General features: G+C 40.6%; 1 protein-coding gene across 2 annotated transcripts in view; it reads right to left on the bottom strand.

The window, feature by feature from the left end:
* The window catches only part of GRIA3 (glutamate ionotropic receptor AMPA type subunit 3), a 315,536-nt gene that overhangs the window by 223,978 nt on the left and 73,778 nt on the right, over positions 1-17,780 (bottom strand). For both annotated transcript variants that reach the window (XM_003797025.1, XM_003797026.1), the window contains exon 3: positions 11,401-11,640. In XM_003797025.1, the coding sequence (XP_003797073.1) occupies positions 11,401-11,640 (240 nt within the window). The remainder of the gene's footprint in view (positions 1-11,400; positions 11,641-17,780) is intronic.

Genomic DNA, 17,780 nt, shown 5'->3' with positions numbered 1-17,780 from the left:
GGCTGGGGATTCGAACCCGCCACCTCAGGTGTACGTGGCTGGCGCCTTAGCTGGTTGAGCCACAGGCGCCGAGCCAAAGATTCTCTCCTTGATCAAACTCTCACCAGACTATCCTGAGCCCTCTTCTCAACAAGGCTTCAACTTTGGCCTATAAAGCAGCGGTTCTCAACCTGTGGGTCGCGATCCCTTTGTAACAATGCAAATACATCCTGCATATTGGATATTTACATTACAATTCATCACAGTAGCAAAATTACAGTTATGAAATAGCAACGAAAACAATTTTATGGTTGAGGGTCACCACAGCATGAGGAACTGTATTAAAGGGTCGTGGCATTAGGAGGCATTAGAAAGGTTGAGAACCATTTTATAGTATAAAGACTTGAACAAAACACTAACATAGTTTCTAACAGCTCAAGTCTACAGACCTAGGTGACCCTAGCTTCTTATAAAGTGCCTGCCTGAGAAAACTCAAAGCTGCCAAAAGAATTTATTGTTTCTTCCACCCAACACTTGGGTCCCAATCTCCTGGGCTCCAGGGGAAGGAGAGAACCTAACTTCAACTAGGCTCAGATGAGTTAACGAACTCAGATGAGTTTCACATAGACCAATACCCTCTTCGTGCTTTTCATAATTGTTCACTTTCCTGACTCTACTAAGCCCCTTTTCATCCCCCACCCTGTTCTCTCATTCTCCCTTTAAAATGCTCCTTCTTCTCTATACAAATTGAAGGTGAGTTCATTTTATGCTGACCCCATTTCCCTAGTGCAATAAATAGCATATTGCTGATTGAAACCAATCCTTAACTCTTTAACTAGCATCCAGCTTTGTGTATCTTTGGCGATGGTTAGAAAGTCTGACAATATGAAACTTTATAGACAGAACGTCCCTGGAGAACTTTCCTCTGTTTCTGAGCATTTCTTCCCACCTCCTAGATGCTTGGTGGACTCTTCAGATTATCTTTAAAAAATTGGGAAGTAGAACACCAGCACTCTGTGTGACCATTTGCCTAGGAGAAGATAAATATGGCTTCAGAAATACACTCTGGCAATTTGTGTCAAATTCAGTTTAGAGAAGTCTCCAAACATCTCTGTTTCCCTTAATAACTCACTGTGGGTCTGTGATCCATGAATTCATCTAAGCTTTTATCTGGGGTGGAGGGGAAAGCTATTTATATTTTCAGTCTAATCCACCACTTGGTGTAATGAGTTCCATATGTTTCCTCCATTTTATACCTGCTGTGTGAAGTCGCGTTTCCTCTATTTGTCCTAAACTCACCTCTGTGGGCTATATGGTGGTAAGATACAAGAACACACACACTCAGACACACACACATGATGGGGGGGATGACCCTGTTAACTGTTTGTTTAAAAGCATATTAAAAATTCAAATGAAAGGGAAAGCACACAGGGGCAGCTAATTCCTCCCAGGAGAAGGAGGTAAATTCTTGAAATGGAAGCCCACTGACGTAGGAACCTGTGGAAATAAATAGGAGGCCTGCTATGGGATCGGCGCTTAGCCGTGGACTGCCTAGCTGCAGGGAAGTTGAAACACCCTCTAAAAGTTCAGTGTGGCCCAGGAACATAACCTGTCAGCCTCCTCGCCTGACATGATCTTAATTAGCCTCTGCTCCGCTGCCGAGAAAGCCCGCTGAGGCAGTTAGCACCAGAGAATTAATCAGATCGTTTGTGGAGTCAACAAAGCAGGACAGCAGCTGACACGGGCAACTTATTGATTGGAAAGGATCCAGCAAGACAGGGCGTGAAGTAGCTCATATTTGTGTCCCCCACCCCGTTCCTCTGAAAGAAGATTCTCTACAGAGTCTGTGGTGGGGAACGGGTGACAGAGTGAGGTGTCCCACCTTAACCTCTGCCCCTCTCCCCCCAGTCCATATTCTGTCTTTCTAGCTTCCATGTACTTTTTGGCGAAGGCATCATGTGTGGTCATGTTGATACCAAACACTGTGTTTGACTGCAAGAGAGAGGGAGAGAGCACTGTTGATTTTGTTGCAAATCGCACTTTTGCTACAGGATTAGTTGGGAAAATGGAATTTTGCCAGTATATCCCTTCCTCCCTTTGTTTACTGCCTATTTTCAACAGCCCTGTAATTGCTTTCCATTTAGTAAAAGGAACATTGTTCCTTTTTTGATTTTTCTTTTAATTGTGTTTCTTGCCCTGAGCTCTGACGTTTGGGAACGTTGATGGGAATGCCATTGTTGTTTTGGTTCTAGATACCAATTTGGCCTTAGCAATCAAAGCAAGGTCACTACCATAGGAGGCAGTTCTGTACTGGGCTCAGAAACACGTATGACTTCTTCCATGAAGCCCGCCTTCCTTGACTAGTCCAGCCTACTTATGAACTCTCTTCTTTGGACTCCCCTAATACTTCAAGTCTGTACCACACAGTCTAGCTCTTGCCTTATGCTGTTTCTTACTAATCTTTCCTTTGGGCACATTAATCTGAACTCATCTCTTTGGCCACTATGTAAGGTTTTTAGAGCCAAAGGCTCTTCCTCTTACCAAACATAGCTGTTACTACCAATCTAGGCACAGTGAGAGAGACTCAATAAATGCTAGCTTGGTTCACTGACAACCCCTGGAGGAGTTCCTGTTATCATCCCTTTGACCTCTGCTTCTTTGGCACTATTGACATTGTTGGCTGAATAATTCTTTGTCTTGTGAGGAGGGCACTTCCCTGTGCATTGTGGAATGTGTAGCAGCATTCCTGGTCTCTATCCACTATCAAAATGTCTCTAGACAATTGTGATCTGTCCCCTGAGGGGGAGAAATCACACTCTTTCCCTATTGAGAGCCACTATTCTATACTGGCAATAAAATATTATAATAAGAACTAAAATTCATTAAGCGCATTACTGTGTTCAGCTTGGTGCTTAATATTTTATATGCATTTTCTTGTTTAACTCCCACAGTAACCCTTCCTTGCCTTTAATTGTTGTCTAAAGGGCTCTATGGGACAAACCTCAAAGCCACAGTTGCAGGACTGTCTTTCCCTTACCCAAGGAACATTTAGAAGAATCTTTTCAAGGACCTCTTAGGCCCAAACCCTGAATTTATAGAACACTCCAGCTAACCCTTAATGCTGTAAAGACTACACATTCATTGAAAACTAGATATTCAGCTTAGTGAGGGTTAATTTCTCAAGGATCTTGATATAAAGCAATGGAAGGTCAGAGCAAAAGCAACCCTGCCAGCTGTCACCTTCTTTTTTCAGAGATGTGAATACTATTTCAAACAGCTAATGCATGGCAGGGGGGCTAGAGATCTATTCCTTTTGCTCATACAATGACATTTTAGCTCAGGAAGCAGAATTTTTAGCTAGCCCACTGAAGTAACATTCCTACCCTAAATCCTAACCAGCTGTCTTGCAAACAATGTTACCAGTCACAAGAGGGACCGGGTAAAAGAAGTTGGATAAACCAGCACACATTTGTCCTTCCATGGGGGTTGGGGGCACTACTCAAAGTACATCTCCTGACAGTAGTACCGTCTCTGCATATGAAGGACAAGTCAAGAGAGAAAATTTGACATTTTAGCTTAATGTGTCTCTGGAGAGGAATGTGTCTGGCTGTGAAGTCAATTCAACCTCAAACTTACTGCCACCAAGGAGTTAACGATACATTAAAATTAGTCATGTCATTCGATGGAGAAATATTCTACTTATGGAAAATACCTTTATAGGAAAACTGCCTTTCTGAGTCTGAGCTGGAAATATTACAGTAAACAGGATCTAATCACAGCGAAGCCTTTTTTCAGCTTTGCATGACAGCTGTAAAATATGACAGTATTTATTAATAGTCGCTGCAGTCTAATCTGCAGCATTGGAGAGCTACAGAAAAATATGTTAAGCTACTGAGAGAACAATTTCCACAGTAACTAATATTCAGCTTTTGAAAGGGTGGTTTAATGTCTGTGATTTTTTTTTTCCTACTGATGGTCCAACCCAAGGAATGAGCTACTAAGCTAATAACCTTTGTGGAGAGGAAGTGTTTAAATGATAATTTATTTCAAGAGCTGACAACAAATTGTTTGGTCTTTTCTTTTCTTATGCCCCAAAGCAGTCGAGGATGTGCAAACTGAAGTATTAAAAAATATGACAGTTTCGTTATTTTTATTTTCAATGAAATTCTCATTACAGACATATGTACAATCTTTTATTCACAATCCAGTCCAAATAGTCATTGACTCTTATTATGGTGCAGGCTCTCAAGATGCTCTCATCGTTGAAGACTCATCACAATAGATTAGGCAGGCAGCAGAAACTACTAAATGTCTCAGGTACTGTCAACCCTAATCATTGCTGCACAAACGGGGGAATTTAGTGTCCGTCTCTCTCAGGATAATGCACTCTCTGGGCCTTCCTAATTTATTCAGATGCAAAAAGTAGCTTGAATTTCAATAAAAACCCTCTTGACTTCGCTTTTCCCAGAGGCAGATGGACATGGCCAGCATTGGAGCCGTCTGTTTCCTTTGCACACCATTTAATCAGTTCTTAAAGTACAGGAGGAAAAAACAAAACCCCGATAGTCTGTTTTATTTGTTTAATTAAGATACCTGATACTTAATACTTCCTGGAAAATTCCTGTCAAGTACCTGGCAGGAACTTTAGAAAAGCTCATCATAGTCACCTTTCATTGGTCACTCCTTGCTTTCTTCTTCTCCAATCAGAAATAGCCTCTTAGCAATGAGGACCTGCAGGTTGATGGTTTTCTGTGTTCTAGAAATCTTCTCTGTCCCAGAGAGGAACACATGAGTTCTCTTTACCTCAGAGTCTGGTTCTCAACAAAGCACTCCATCGTTGGGCACTATGAACAAACCATTCTGCCTGCATTGGGAACTCTGCTCTTTCTCAGCCTTCACCTTTGCAACTTATCTGCCTGTTAACCTAGATTTCTCACCTCCTGCCTATCTGGATCCCTGCAACCCTGGTACTGTAAGATATTATATTCCTTTGTGGACACCACACCTTAAGAAGGAAATTAGCAACTAGATCACATCCACAGGAAGCAAACAGGATAGGAAGGGTGTGAGTAACAGTTCCCTGAAGACTGGCTGAAGAGAATACTAAGGGAAGAGGTAATAGCTGTGCTCAAATTTTAAGTGTGTCGGAGGCAGTAAGTCAGCCAGTGAACCCATATAGACCCATGCAATGTGGCAGACCTGTGCTGAGATCTGGTTTCACTACTTTGTAGGTGTGTGGCCCTAGCAACTATCATTTAGCCTTTTTGTGCCTTGGTTGCCTTGGTTGAAAGATGCAGGGATGTTATGAGGATTAAATGTGATCCATAAGCACAGGGCCTAGTACATAAACACTTAAGAAATGGTACTTGATTTTATCAAAATAAGATACTAACATGATGACAATAACAGGGATTTGCTAATGTGTGCCATTGATTGGTATTGGGATCTCTCTCTCTCTCTCTCTCTCTCATGTGCGTGTATGTGTAGAAAGATAGAGGAACAGGAGGAAGTAAGGAGGAAGAAAGGAGAGAAAAGGAGGAAGAAGAGAGGGAGAAGGAAAAGGAAAAGGAGAAGGAAGAGAGAGATTGATTTTGCACTTTATTTGGTAAAAGGTAGAAGATTTATATGATCTGAAGAAAAATCAGAGTAATTTTTGTGCTTTATTTGGGAAACAGAACTGGGTGGAAGGAATGAAGCTAGGTTATGTAAGTCAGTGGGGTGAATAATAACATGCAGAAAGGTGTGAGGAATTGCTTTGCTTGTTTCTCAGTAGAGTTCAAATCCAGCCAGTGGAGAACACGCATGGTCCTCGGAAGAAAGTATCTTTTCTTTTTATCGTGGGGAATCTCTTTACCTCGTATCAGTTGCACACCAATGGGGGGAGGTCAGGGACTGTTTGATTTTGCATGTCCCTGACCCCCCCACCATTGGTATGGACTGAAGCCCTTCAAGACCTTTCAACATTTCTCCATTTTCCTAGTTAGTGTACCTGACAACCCTCTTCACAAAGTGCCTATTCTAATGAATGCAAATGTCATTGGTGGATGTGGGAACAGTTGGGTTAAAAACTATTTTGTTCCAGGCTGCTTAGATAAATCATTTCCACAAAAGACTATCAACTCCTCAAAGGCAGGACCTGATTCTGCTTCTTTTAAACACCACCAGTGTCTTAGCACAGGATAGCACTGGGAAAAGCCTAATAATTCCTTGTTGACTGACGGGATAATTGTTATAAGTGCCCATGTTCCTGCCACAACCTTCGAGAGAAAATATTAATAGAAGGCTGTTGATGTCCAGAGAGTTACTTGGGAACTGAGTAGGGAGTTTCAGGTTGAGAACGGGAGACAGCAGGAGTTTATTGAACACTAGCAAGAAGGTAGGGACTAGTTGCCTCAAAGGGCACCCAGAGCTATTATCTCATTATCTAAGCTGAGAGCCACAGCTGGGCCAGATTCTTTCATCTCTGTGGGCTGTGCCCATTGAAGCCAAGGAGAGTTGTCAGGTGCACGAGAGAGTCTGGCCGCAGTTCTCAAGTATGTTGCTGTTCTGGGGGAAATGTTAGCACCACAGAGAACTAGGTCACTTGCACCCAAAAGATAGGTCTAATAACTAGAAGAGGTAGACACGTCCCTGGCAAGCTTTAGGACTTTCTATATGGGACAATATATGGGTAAAGGACCTCCCAAACTGGCCCTGTGGTGCCTGGAATCCTAGAATTAGAAAATTACACTTTGCATTAGGGTACTATGTCCACAGAAAGCCTGTGGCTGTATAGAAATAACTTCTTCCTTGGATGCCCTAACCTATCAAATCACTAATAGCCATAGATAAATTAGCTTGAATAAATTGGTCAGCTGAGCTGCTGTCACTAGGAACGAAAGACTATTAATCAGTGGGAACAAAATGCAGGACAGGGATGTTTTGAATGGAGGTGCAGAGGCAGGTTGAGACAGAGATGCTAAGGTTTTGCTCCTGCCAGGGAGGGCAGGTGTAGACATGTGCCATAGTGAGGAATTCTGTCTAAATAAGGAAAAAGGATGTCAATAAAGAGTAGAAGGCACAGAAGAGGCACATAACACACTTAGTAAACCTCATAATTTTCATAATTTTTCCGAAAACTGACCTTTTATGTACATGGCAACAAAAGCATCATGTTCCCCTTTGTATTAGAAACTAAGTACAGTGATGATCTGAAACCCCCAAAGCAGACCTTTCACTATAAACAGAAATCAAAGCCGAGCCAACAAAGCCCTGCAATCTACTCAATGTTTAATAATTCCGGAGAAAATATTCTCTTGGGCATATTACAAATAGTTTAAATGACTTCAAATGTTTAACCCGTTTCTCAGCTCCTCACTCATCTCTGCTCTTATACCGTGGAGTCATGCCATTTGTACATTTCGTTTATTTGAATGTAATTAGAAGTGCTCCCTTTTGTCTTTGTCTCCTATCCCTCTTATATAAGTTGAAATATTCTAAAATTATGCTTTGCTGTTGTAATTTCTCCCCATAATTTTATTTTTTATTTATTTATTTTTTTTTGCAGTTTTTGGCCAGGGCCGGGTTTGAACCCACTACGTCTGGTATATGGGGCCAGCGCCCTAGTCCTTTCAGCTGCAGGCGCTGCCCCTCCCCACAATTTTTATTACTGAAGCAACAGTTGATTATTGCAGACCATGAGAAAACACAAAATAAAAATGACGAAACCACAGAAAGCAGTTCTGCTCAGTGACTAGTGAATAGTCTAGATGAAAGGATTCTGTGGGTATTTAGAGGAAGGCAAGATCTTTGCTCCTCGAAACTGGGTCTCCTCCTGTCCACTCACCACAGAAAACAGCATCACCATTTTACTTTTTTTTTTTTTTTTTGAGACAGAGCCTCAAGCGTCCCCCTTGGTAGAGTGCTGTGGCATCACAGCTCACAGCAACCTCCAACCCTTGGGCTTAAGCAATTCTCTTGCCTCAGCCTCCCAAGTAGCGGGGACTACAGGCACCCACGACCATGCCTGGCTAAATCTTACTCAATCTTTAAAGTCAAAGGTTCAGTAGTCCTCCATGAATCCTTCCTCTCCCTCACATCCCACAATCTGTCCCCAGCTTCTGTTGATTCTGTCTCCAAAGTATATTTCAACATCATTCCCTTTTTCCATCTCCAGCTTAGTCTTAGCTGCCATCATTTCTCACCTGGATGCCCACAATGGCCTTTGAATTGGTTTCCTTTCTTTTGCTCTTGCACCACACTCCATTCTCTGCAGAAACTTAGATCATGTAACTCCCTTGCTCAGGCTCTTCTAATGACCTCCAACTGCAGTTAGAATAAAATCCATACCCCTTACCATGGCTCCTGTTCATACTCCATGGCTATAATCTGGCTCCTGTCTACCTCTATAGTCTCTTCTCAAGACTCTTTCTATCTCCTCATTATTCTTTAGCCACACTGGTCTTTTTGTATCTCAAACATGCTACGGGGCCTTTGCACTTGCCGGTTTTCACTGCTTGAAACTCTTTCCCTCTACTCTTCACATAGCTGCCTCCTTCTAATCCTTTAGTTCTCAGCTGAAATGCCCCTTCTCTGTGAGGCTTTCACTGAACATCCTTTTAAAATTAGGGCTTATCCGTTATTATCTGTATCTTTGTTTCCTTCATAGTATCTTACTTGATTTTTGTCTATCTCCCTTATTAGACTGTAAGCTTTATAACAGTGAGCACCATATCTATCTTGTTTATCACCACAACCTTAGCATCTACTGAATGAATGAATGAATGAATCACTGTGAGTTAGAGTGGTCAGAGAAGGCTACCTTGGGGAGGTAGAGATAGGTTTCGAAATGTAAAAGTGTGGGCATGATTCTCATAATCAGGATGAAGGAGAAACTTCCAGGTAGCAGTAGAAGAAGCAAAATTGCTGAGGCAGGTGTGGATCTGGCACATTGGGGCAACAGTGGATAGTGGAGCTGTTTCTAGTGGAGAGTTCTATGTACGTAGCATAAGGAAAAAAAGTTTCTTAATTGGTTGAGGCATAATCATGTCAATTGAGTCTGGAAGAATAGACCACTTTTTTTGTTCAATGTAGTTAACAGAAAATCAATGAAGATTCTGGAATAAAATTCTGGTATGGCACTTTGAGAAGGCTTTCCAAGGGGGAAATTAGTGTAAAAGTTTATGAAAAGTAGCTCTTAAGGAGAGTACATTGGTCCCACCAGATACAGAGGAACAAATATGAATTTACATGAGTCAGAAAGGTTTCTTTTGGTTCCAAGACCATAGACTTGTCCAAACTATTTAGTGAGAAGATTTGAGAAAAGATGCAGGGATAAGAAATAGACAGATGGACTTTTACTTCCTTTCCTCTAATAGAGAGCTAATGAGCAGAGAAGGGTTACAGGAGATGGGAAGAAAATTCATGAATTGTATTTCTGCTTTTGAATAAATGAGAGGTTACCTTATTAGTAGGACTGATATTCAGTTTTTAAAAAGTTTCAGGAGAGAAACTGCCGGATTTGTGAACTTGAGTTCTGAAAATGAGATTGCTGTGCACTAGATGACGCTGTATGGAGTACATAGAAATAGGCTCATTCATCCTCAGTGTTTGGACAAAATGAAATGCATTAAAATTGAGCAAACTGTGGATTGGAATGTTCAAATCATTTTGGTACACTTGTCGGATAAGCCTGTGCCTGAACACATAGTGTTCCTTCCTGACCCTGCCCTTTGGTTGTCCTCTTTTGCCCTCCCCAACCCCCATTTCCCTCCCTTCCTGGAATCCACAACTTACCTATCCTTCAAGGCTAGCTCTTATAGCAAGCCTTCTCTGAAAACTCAACTTTTCTGGAGCACTGCCTTTTTACAATTCCCCAAGCAATCAGAGTCTGTAGTGTAGCACTTCATTTGACATTGTTCTATGTTGTTCATGAATTGTTTCATGAACATCCTTTTCTGTCCATCCCTATTGGAACTATTTTATACATGTATATGCGTCTATCACAGGATTAGAACATACCTTTGGGTGTTGATAATGGCTTGAAGAATTGATTAAATACTTAACTGATAATACATAAGTTAGTGTTAGTAACAAGATACAAAGTATCCTGTGTCTGGCATAACATCTCAAAGAAAAATCCCAGAATTACTGAATATTACATTAAGAAGGGATAGGAAGAGGTGAGGAAAGCAAGGCCATGAGAGCTTCAGTGTGTTGGTCAAGGTCAGAGAGCTTGGACTTGAACTCTGGTGTCCTGCTTTAGGTTCATGAAATTTGTTGATATTTTGGAAGGAAGTACCTAAGTATTTCCAAGTAGGATTTGATGATGCAGCAAAAGGAAAATAAAATGATACGTGCTCTGGATTCCCAAGAGCAAAATGGCTCTTCAAGGTACGTTTCCTCAGGTATCTCTTAGGCAGACAGGCCTTCCCTCTGCTCCTTCCTTCTCTGAGTCTGAAAACTCTGAGTCAGAAAGAACCAAGAGAACCATCCTGAGCCTATAAGCAGAGTTATGGGCAAATGATTGAGAAAGTAACATTGTCTTCTGGAATATCATGGTGACAGGATCCTTTACTGAGGGACCCCTCAAAAATAACTGAGGTTTGGAGGAGTCCATTTTGGCAAATTTTCATGTGTATGCTTTAGCTAATAATTAATACCTTGTTGTCTACTAAATAATATCAGACTCTTTAATTCTGAGACTTTTTCAATAGAATGTGTCCTCTATGCATTATCTCACTGTTAGGAAAACTATTCAGCTCCAAAGCACAGTTTAGCCAATCTCTACCCATTATGTCAATAAGGTAATTGTGGACGCTCTATAAGCTAAGACCTAATGTGATCTGGAGGAAGAAGCCCTGGAAGGAAGGGGCATTGCTACCATTCCCATGTTTGTGGTTAAACTGCTGTGTGAAAAAGTACATTTCCTTTAGAGGCTTCAGTTATCTCATCTATGAAATGGGGATAATCATTGTCTCTGACAAGGTTACTTTTACAAAACTTTTCATTTTCAGCTTTCTCTCTGCTTTATTTCTTTTCTTGACAATTTTTTCTATGAAATCATAACTGTGTACATTAATAGACTAAGCTGATTTTACTTTGTGCACTTTAGACCAGGTAATGCTTTCTAGGGGAGGCGTTATTTTTCAACAACACTGACTCAGCCTAAAGGATGTCCCAAACCACTTTTCAGGGAGAACTTATACAGCTTTAAAATATTAGATTCTTAAATGACCATTGCTTTGATGTTTTAGTCCTAATCTTTGATTTATTTTGAATACTAAATGCAACTTAAATAGAGGACTAGATTTTATTTGTTGGAAGAAAAGGGCACATGAGCTGAGGAGGGTTGAATACCACTATCACATGAATATCTAAAGAGGAGAGCAAAAAACAGTAAAAAATATAAAAATAAAGAGGAGAACAGATGCCACTTCTTACCTCGTTCTGTGTCATAGAGATACACAAACTTCTCCCACTTGTAGTGACCCAGAAGACTCAGAATGGCGCCCTTCAAGGCTGGGCGCATCTGGATGACAAACTGCACATCTGCATCCGTCGGGAAGCTAGGCGTAACAAAGGACGTGTGCAGGGCCCCACAGAAAGAGGTCAGGGTGTTCATTGACATCTGGTCATAGAATCCAAAGATGGCATACACCCCTCTCGAGAACTGGGAGCAGACTGCAATGAGAAAAAGAGAAATTTCAATAGCTTCATGTTCCCTTTGCTGCAGCTTACCGGGTTGGAAATACCATGTACAGTTAGCCTCTAAATTATATGCCTGGAAAGAAAACCAAGCACTCAGAAAACCTCTAGAAGCCCTTGAAAACTCAGTTGCCCAGCAGAAGAAGGGTAAGGAAGGGAATAATTTATTTGATATAGTTACATATTATCTACGCCTACCATGAACAGGAAACTGAAAAAAACATGGGAAGGACAGAGGGGAAGGTTGTCTTACCCTGTTTTAGTAAGCCGCCCAGCTCATCTCTAAGGTACTTAGTGCTTCTGTACTCCCACTGTATCTGCCCAGAGGCCTCTAAATATTCCCAGGCCCCTATCAAGGTACAGGTATCTTATGTCCCACCCCTTCACTGCTTTTTCTCCAAGGTAACAATAATGACTGCAGATTTAATCAGACTAACAATATGTGTTCTAGGAAATGTGTTACTTACTCTTCCTAGGTTATATAATGCCTTAACTAGTTATGTTATGATTAAGATCTTTCATGTAGGCTACTCATACAGAGGATTTAAGATTCTGGGCAGGCCATATGGCAAGACTGGCCTTACACTGCCCATTGAGTCACAGGGGGAAGGTGGCTGCCTATTCTGCTCATTTGTAATTGGCAAAGTTCAATCTTGATCATTTTGCATTTATTTTGTACACTTCATTAGCCTACATTTAGAACTTCCAGGCCCCCCTCATAGTTGTTATCAGTTGTCCTCCTTCATTTCAAAGTGGGCCACACCAGGGCCTCTTCTGTCTCCTGGCCCAGATGAGCTTAAAGAACATGAACCAACTTCAATGTTAGCTTCAGTAGAACATGATTAGCAAAGCAAATCAGCTACAACAACACAGTGTGGTGCATTCCCAAACCAAGTAGAAATGATCTTTAGATTATCTGCACCACTGCTTCCTTACATTCATGTGAAGCAGACATAACAGGCATAATGTACTATGATTTAAGGGGTCCTGCATGGTCTCCCTGATCTGCTAGAAATCCCTAGATACCACTGTTAAGGCTTATTCTTCAGGCTTATGGTATTAAAAAAACATCTGTGGCTAAGGAAAGTGATTAAATAGAACATGTCTTAACCTCTATAATGGTAAGATAAATTAATACGTATAATTAGATGTCGAGACCAGTGAGAAAGCAGATGGGTAAGTTTTGATGGGGATGGGTGGATCAGGAAGGGAGTCTCTCCTGAGAGGAGAAACAGCGAAAGCATCGGGCACCAAAAAGAAGGAAGGCATTGAAAGTAAAATGAAGGCAAGTAGAAATCAATTAAATTCATTTCTTGACCCTGTTATGAGAGATAGAGCGTTTGCAGTGCTTGTAGTATCTTGCTTTCCACGTATCATATTTAGATCTGTGTTGGTTAGGAATATTCTCTTTTATCAGCTAAACTTATAAGTCATTGGTTTGAAGGTAGCATTTCAAAGGTGGTTATCAGTCACTCAACCATCTTCATCTTGGGAGACAATAGCCTCCAACTTGAGGAATTCTTTGTGACCCCCAAATACATATACAGAAAAGGTCTTTATATTAAAAAGGAAAAGCCAACTAGAGAATGAATCTGGGGTGCTTCATGACAGGGGGCAAAAGGGAGTATAGTATTCTGAAACAAAAGGGATATCTTGGTCCTAGCAAAGGGGATGCTAAGAAAAGTCCAGCACCAGGTGTCAAGTCTTGCTTATTGCACATAATCTTTTGTATAAAGCTAACAATGATAATGCTGGTAGCCAATAATAATAATAATAGTGCTTAGCCCGGCAGTGTACTAAGTACTACACAAATATTTTCTCATTTTGTATCCCATGAACTTTATGAGGTATTGCTACTATTCCTATTTAATAGATAAGAATTCGGTGACAAAGTATTCTAACTATTAAGCAGAGGGGCCAGGATTTGAATCTGAATCTGTCTGACTCTAAAAGTCACACTCTTTGGGATATAAATCCAACAATGCCGTTAAAGCGTAACTATTGGTCCACATGAGATAGGTCTCTATATTTAACAAATAAAAATATAAAATATCCCAGTACACATGAGTTTCAGACCAATAATTTTTAGTGTATATCTAAAATTCACATATGTACTAAAAAATTGTTATTTATCTGAAATTCAAGTTTAACTGGAGATACTGTATTTTATCTGTCAACCCTAGAAAGAACATGTCCCTACCAATAATGGTCATTAGGTCTGGAAGGTAGGAATAAGCAATCATGGCCCTTCAAACAAAATGATTCAGAGGGTAGTTGGTAATTCTCAGATCCATTCCAATTATCAAGAGAAAAATGAAGATGCATAAATCCTATACAAAAATAGCCTCATGGGGGAAATGTAACATCTATTCAAACTGACTAGCTTGTGAGCAATAATTAAAGGGGAAATAAACTAATAAAGAGAGGAACCTATAGCTACGATCCACTTTAAGTTTCAAAAAGCCCTTGAACCCAGGTAGGGTGGCCCACGCCTATAATCCTAGCACTCTGGGAGGCTGAGGCAGGTGGATCGCTTGAGCCCAGGAGTTAGAGACCAGCCTGAGCAATAGTGAGACCCTGTCTCTACTAAAAATAGAAAAATTGAGGTAAGAGGATCGACTGAGCTCAAGAACTTAAGGTTGCTGGAGCTATAATGCCATGGCACTCTAGTCAGGGCACTAAAGTGAGGATCTGTCTCAAAAAAAAAAAAAGCCCTTGATATACTGGAAGGAAATAGAAAATAAAAGCACGTTATCACAGTGAGAATCTGGTTAATGAAAAAAAAATCCTGTATTCTTTTAATCATTGTTCTTGAACTCAGGTTCATATATATACTTTTCATATTTTATTCATTACATTTATTTATTTATTTATTTATGTTGTTATGAATACCCATAAACCCATCACCCAACCCAGAAACTATAACATTACTGAAAACTTATTTTTACCTACGTGTTCCTCCTCTATTCCATCTCTCTGTCTTGGTACCATCCCCCGCCTTGGGCCTATTCCTAGCTGTAGAATATAGGGCCAAATGGAAGACTGAGCTGACTCACAGGACAGTGTCTATGATTTTGGATTCTTAGAATGTTTGAGCTAAGAGGAACTTAAAGACTTTTTATTCACTGATTTGAAAACATAGTTTATAGTGGCGATTCCTTTCTCTAAAATGAAATTTTCTGTGGAAAATTCCCATCTACAAAGGAGACAACATGGAGCTCTTCTCATTGAACAGAGTTCCACTGGTCTGATGTCTCCCTATCATGAAGAAACTGTGACACAAAGAGAGGAAGTGGCTGGCACAAAGTCACACAATGAATTATGAACTTGTCTCTTAGAAAGGCTTTATCAACGTCTTCCCACTATCTGTACTCTGGAACTATCTAGGGCAGCATGGGTCAGGATTTGTCTGTCATGAAAATGACTTTAATGCCTACTACCTCTCAGTGAAGGTATCAGAGATGGATCCACGGGCTTTCCCATGATTCATCTGCTGCCTCTTTCCTTCAGCTCCCTCCAGGCTCAAATACCAACAATGAGAACTAGTAGCAGATTGGTGATCTTATGGGACTTCTGATTCTTTTGGGGGGATGTCTGTTTCCTTCATATGAATCCTTAAGGAATCAAATCTATTTAGTTGTCTCAGAAGACTGTCCTTGGTAAAATGGTAATGGAAAAAATATTTCTTTTGGAAGTCTGATGAAGTCATGAAGGGCAGAGGGAAGGGCAACAGGTTTGAGATAAGAAGACCTTGGTTCCAATCATGGCTATGCCAGCAGAAGCTGTGTTACATTATGCAAGTTACTTAACCTCTCTGAACCTCAATGTGAGATCATTATTGCATAGACAGGCTTTGGAGTTAGACCACAAGTTGAACTCCTGTATCTCTCACTTATTAGTTAAGTTACTTAATATCTCTGTGCCTGAAATACAGTTTCTTTATTTGTACAATTGGGATAATTTGAGTGCCTATCTTATCATCACTGTGAAAGTTTAAATGAGTTTATTTATGGGCAGCACCTATAACAATGCCTGGCACATAACGGATCCTAGATGAATGCTAGCTATTTAAAGGACTCATTCAAAATCCTCACTGAGCATCTCCTATGTGCCAGGCAGTGATATAGGTGCTGGGAGATACAGGAATGAAAGAAGATCCCATCCTCTTGGAACTTATATTCTAGTGAGGGGAAAGTACATTAAATGAGATGAATGAGTAAAATATGAATTATGTCAGCTTCATATGGCAGCTCTTTCTGTTGTTGTTGTTTTTTTTAGTCTACTTTGCCCTCTCTTAGCTCCATCACGTGATCCTCTCCACCGTAAACGCATCAACACAGCTCTCAATCTTGCAGAGTCCCCAGGTAGCACAGATTTCCTTCCCTTTTACCCTCCCTATTCATTTCTTCAGTGTTCTTTTCTATCTCTACTTCTGGGTAATAATGGGTTAAGATAGAAATACTCATAATTTGGCTCAAGAAGGTGCCATTGTCATTCTAGTTTCTTCCCCTCCCTGTAAAATGCCTTTGTGCTGGTAAAATGCTGTCCTCACCTGGAGGGGGGGTGGGGCTGAAAAAGCTTGGGCGCCTGCTTCCTAAGAGTGCCTGTCTCCATCTCTTCCCACTAGCAAAATGCCAAATTCTTCTTGGTGAAGATGTCATTTTTAACTATATTCTGGATTCCAGGGGACTCCAGGATAGCTCCCTGGTTGTGTTCCGTTCCCTTCAAAGGTGAGTGACAAGCAAGGCTGGAGCCAGCTGTCATGCTTTTATTTATAGCCCCCAAGTCTGTAGGGTTGGGACAGGTATTGTTAATGTACGGTGTGGCAGCTAATTACACCAGTCATATTCCAAAAGGCATCATTACAAAAATGTCAAACAACTTGATTACCCTAAAGATCAGAATAACAATATTGTGCATCATTTACAGAACACTTTTCATATTCTTTTGAATCAAGGAGAAAAAAGGAAACTGAAGTCTCTTGCTGACTTAATGATCACATTTGAAGCAAGCAGGAAGAAGAAAAATATAGCTATAATGAACTGATAAAAGTTTCACTAGGTAATTCCATAGTACAGTGAACCCCAGTGGATCAAAGAACCTTAGAGCTGGGAGGGACCTTTCTAAGCTGTGGTGTTGGCCTATGCTGGAGTTTCCAGTCTGGTAAAATAAATGTGTGTGTGTTGGGTAAGGTTGACAACTGTTCTTTTTTAGGAAGAAAAGTCCTTTCTCCTATATTATTTCTACTTTCTAGTGTTTTATGTAGAGTTCTTTATCTTCTGAAATGAAAATGATGGTGATATCTTTCACATAGGGGATATATTTACATATTTATACCACTGTCTCCCATAGGTAGACAAAATGATGGCTCCCCCACAGATGTTCATGTCTTAATTCTTGTAGTCTGTGAATTGGGTTACGTGGTTACATAGCAAAGGGGAAGTGAGGTTTCAGATGGAATTAAGGTTGATAATCAATTGACCCTAAAATATCAAGATTATCCTGGGTTATCCTGATGGCCCAATGTAATCACAAGGTTCCAAGAGTGAGTATCAGAGTAATGTAACATGGGAAAGACTTGCCTGGCAATAGGTAGCTTCAAAAGTGGAAAGGGGAGCCACAGGCCAAGGAATGTGGGTGACCTCTAAAAGTTGGAAAAGGCAAGAAAATGAGTTCTCCCAGCTTCCAGATAGATACACAGCCCTACTGACACCTCAATTTTAGGCTGGTGAGACCTGTACCGGACTTCTGACCTATAGAAACTGGAAGATAATAAATGTGCTGTTTTAAACTACTAAGTATGTGGCAATATTTTACAGCAGTAAATAGAAAACGAATACACTTACCATAGCAAAATTAAAAGGTTGGTGACTCTCTGAATCAATCTATATTCCCCTACATTTTTTCCCCTTAGAATATTACTGATCTGAGAAGAAGTCCAAAAAGTTGGGAACTAAGGATCTAGTCCATCCTCTCATTCAATAAAGGAGCCACCTTCCATGAATTATATTGCCTCTCCTTCAATCCTTCCAATATAAGGGAGCTGACTTACTTCTTCCCTGATGGGGCAGCGCTGAAGGGTAGGGAGCTGTTCTTTAAAGTGAACCTAATTTTAT

This window comes from Otolemur garnettii, unplaced genomic scaffold, assembly GCF_000181295.1.
Source record: "Otolemur garnettii isolate 467f Iridium unplaced genomic scaffold, OtoGar3 scaffold00110, whole genome shotgun sequence".
NCBI lineage: Eukaryota > Metazoa > Chordata > Mammalia > Primates > Galagidae > Otolemur > Otolemur garnettii.
This window is presented reverse-complemented; position numbering and strand designations above follow the sequence as displayed.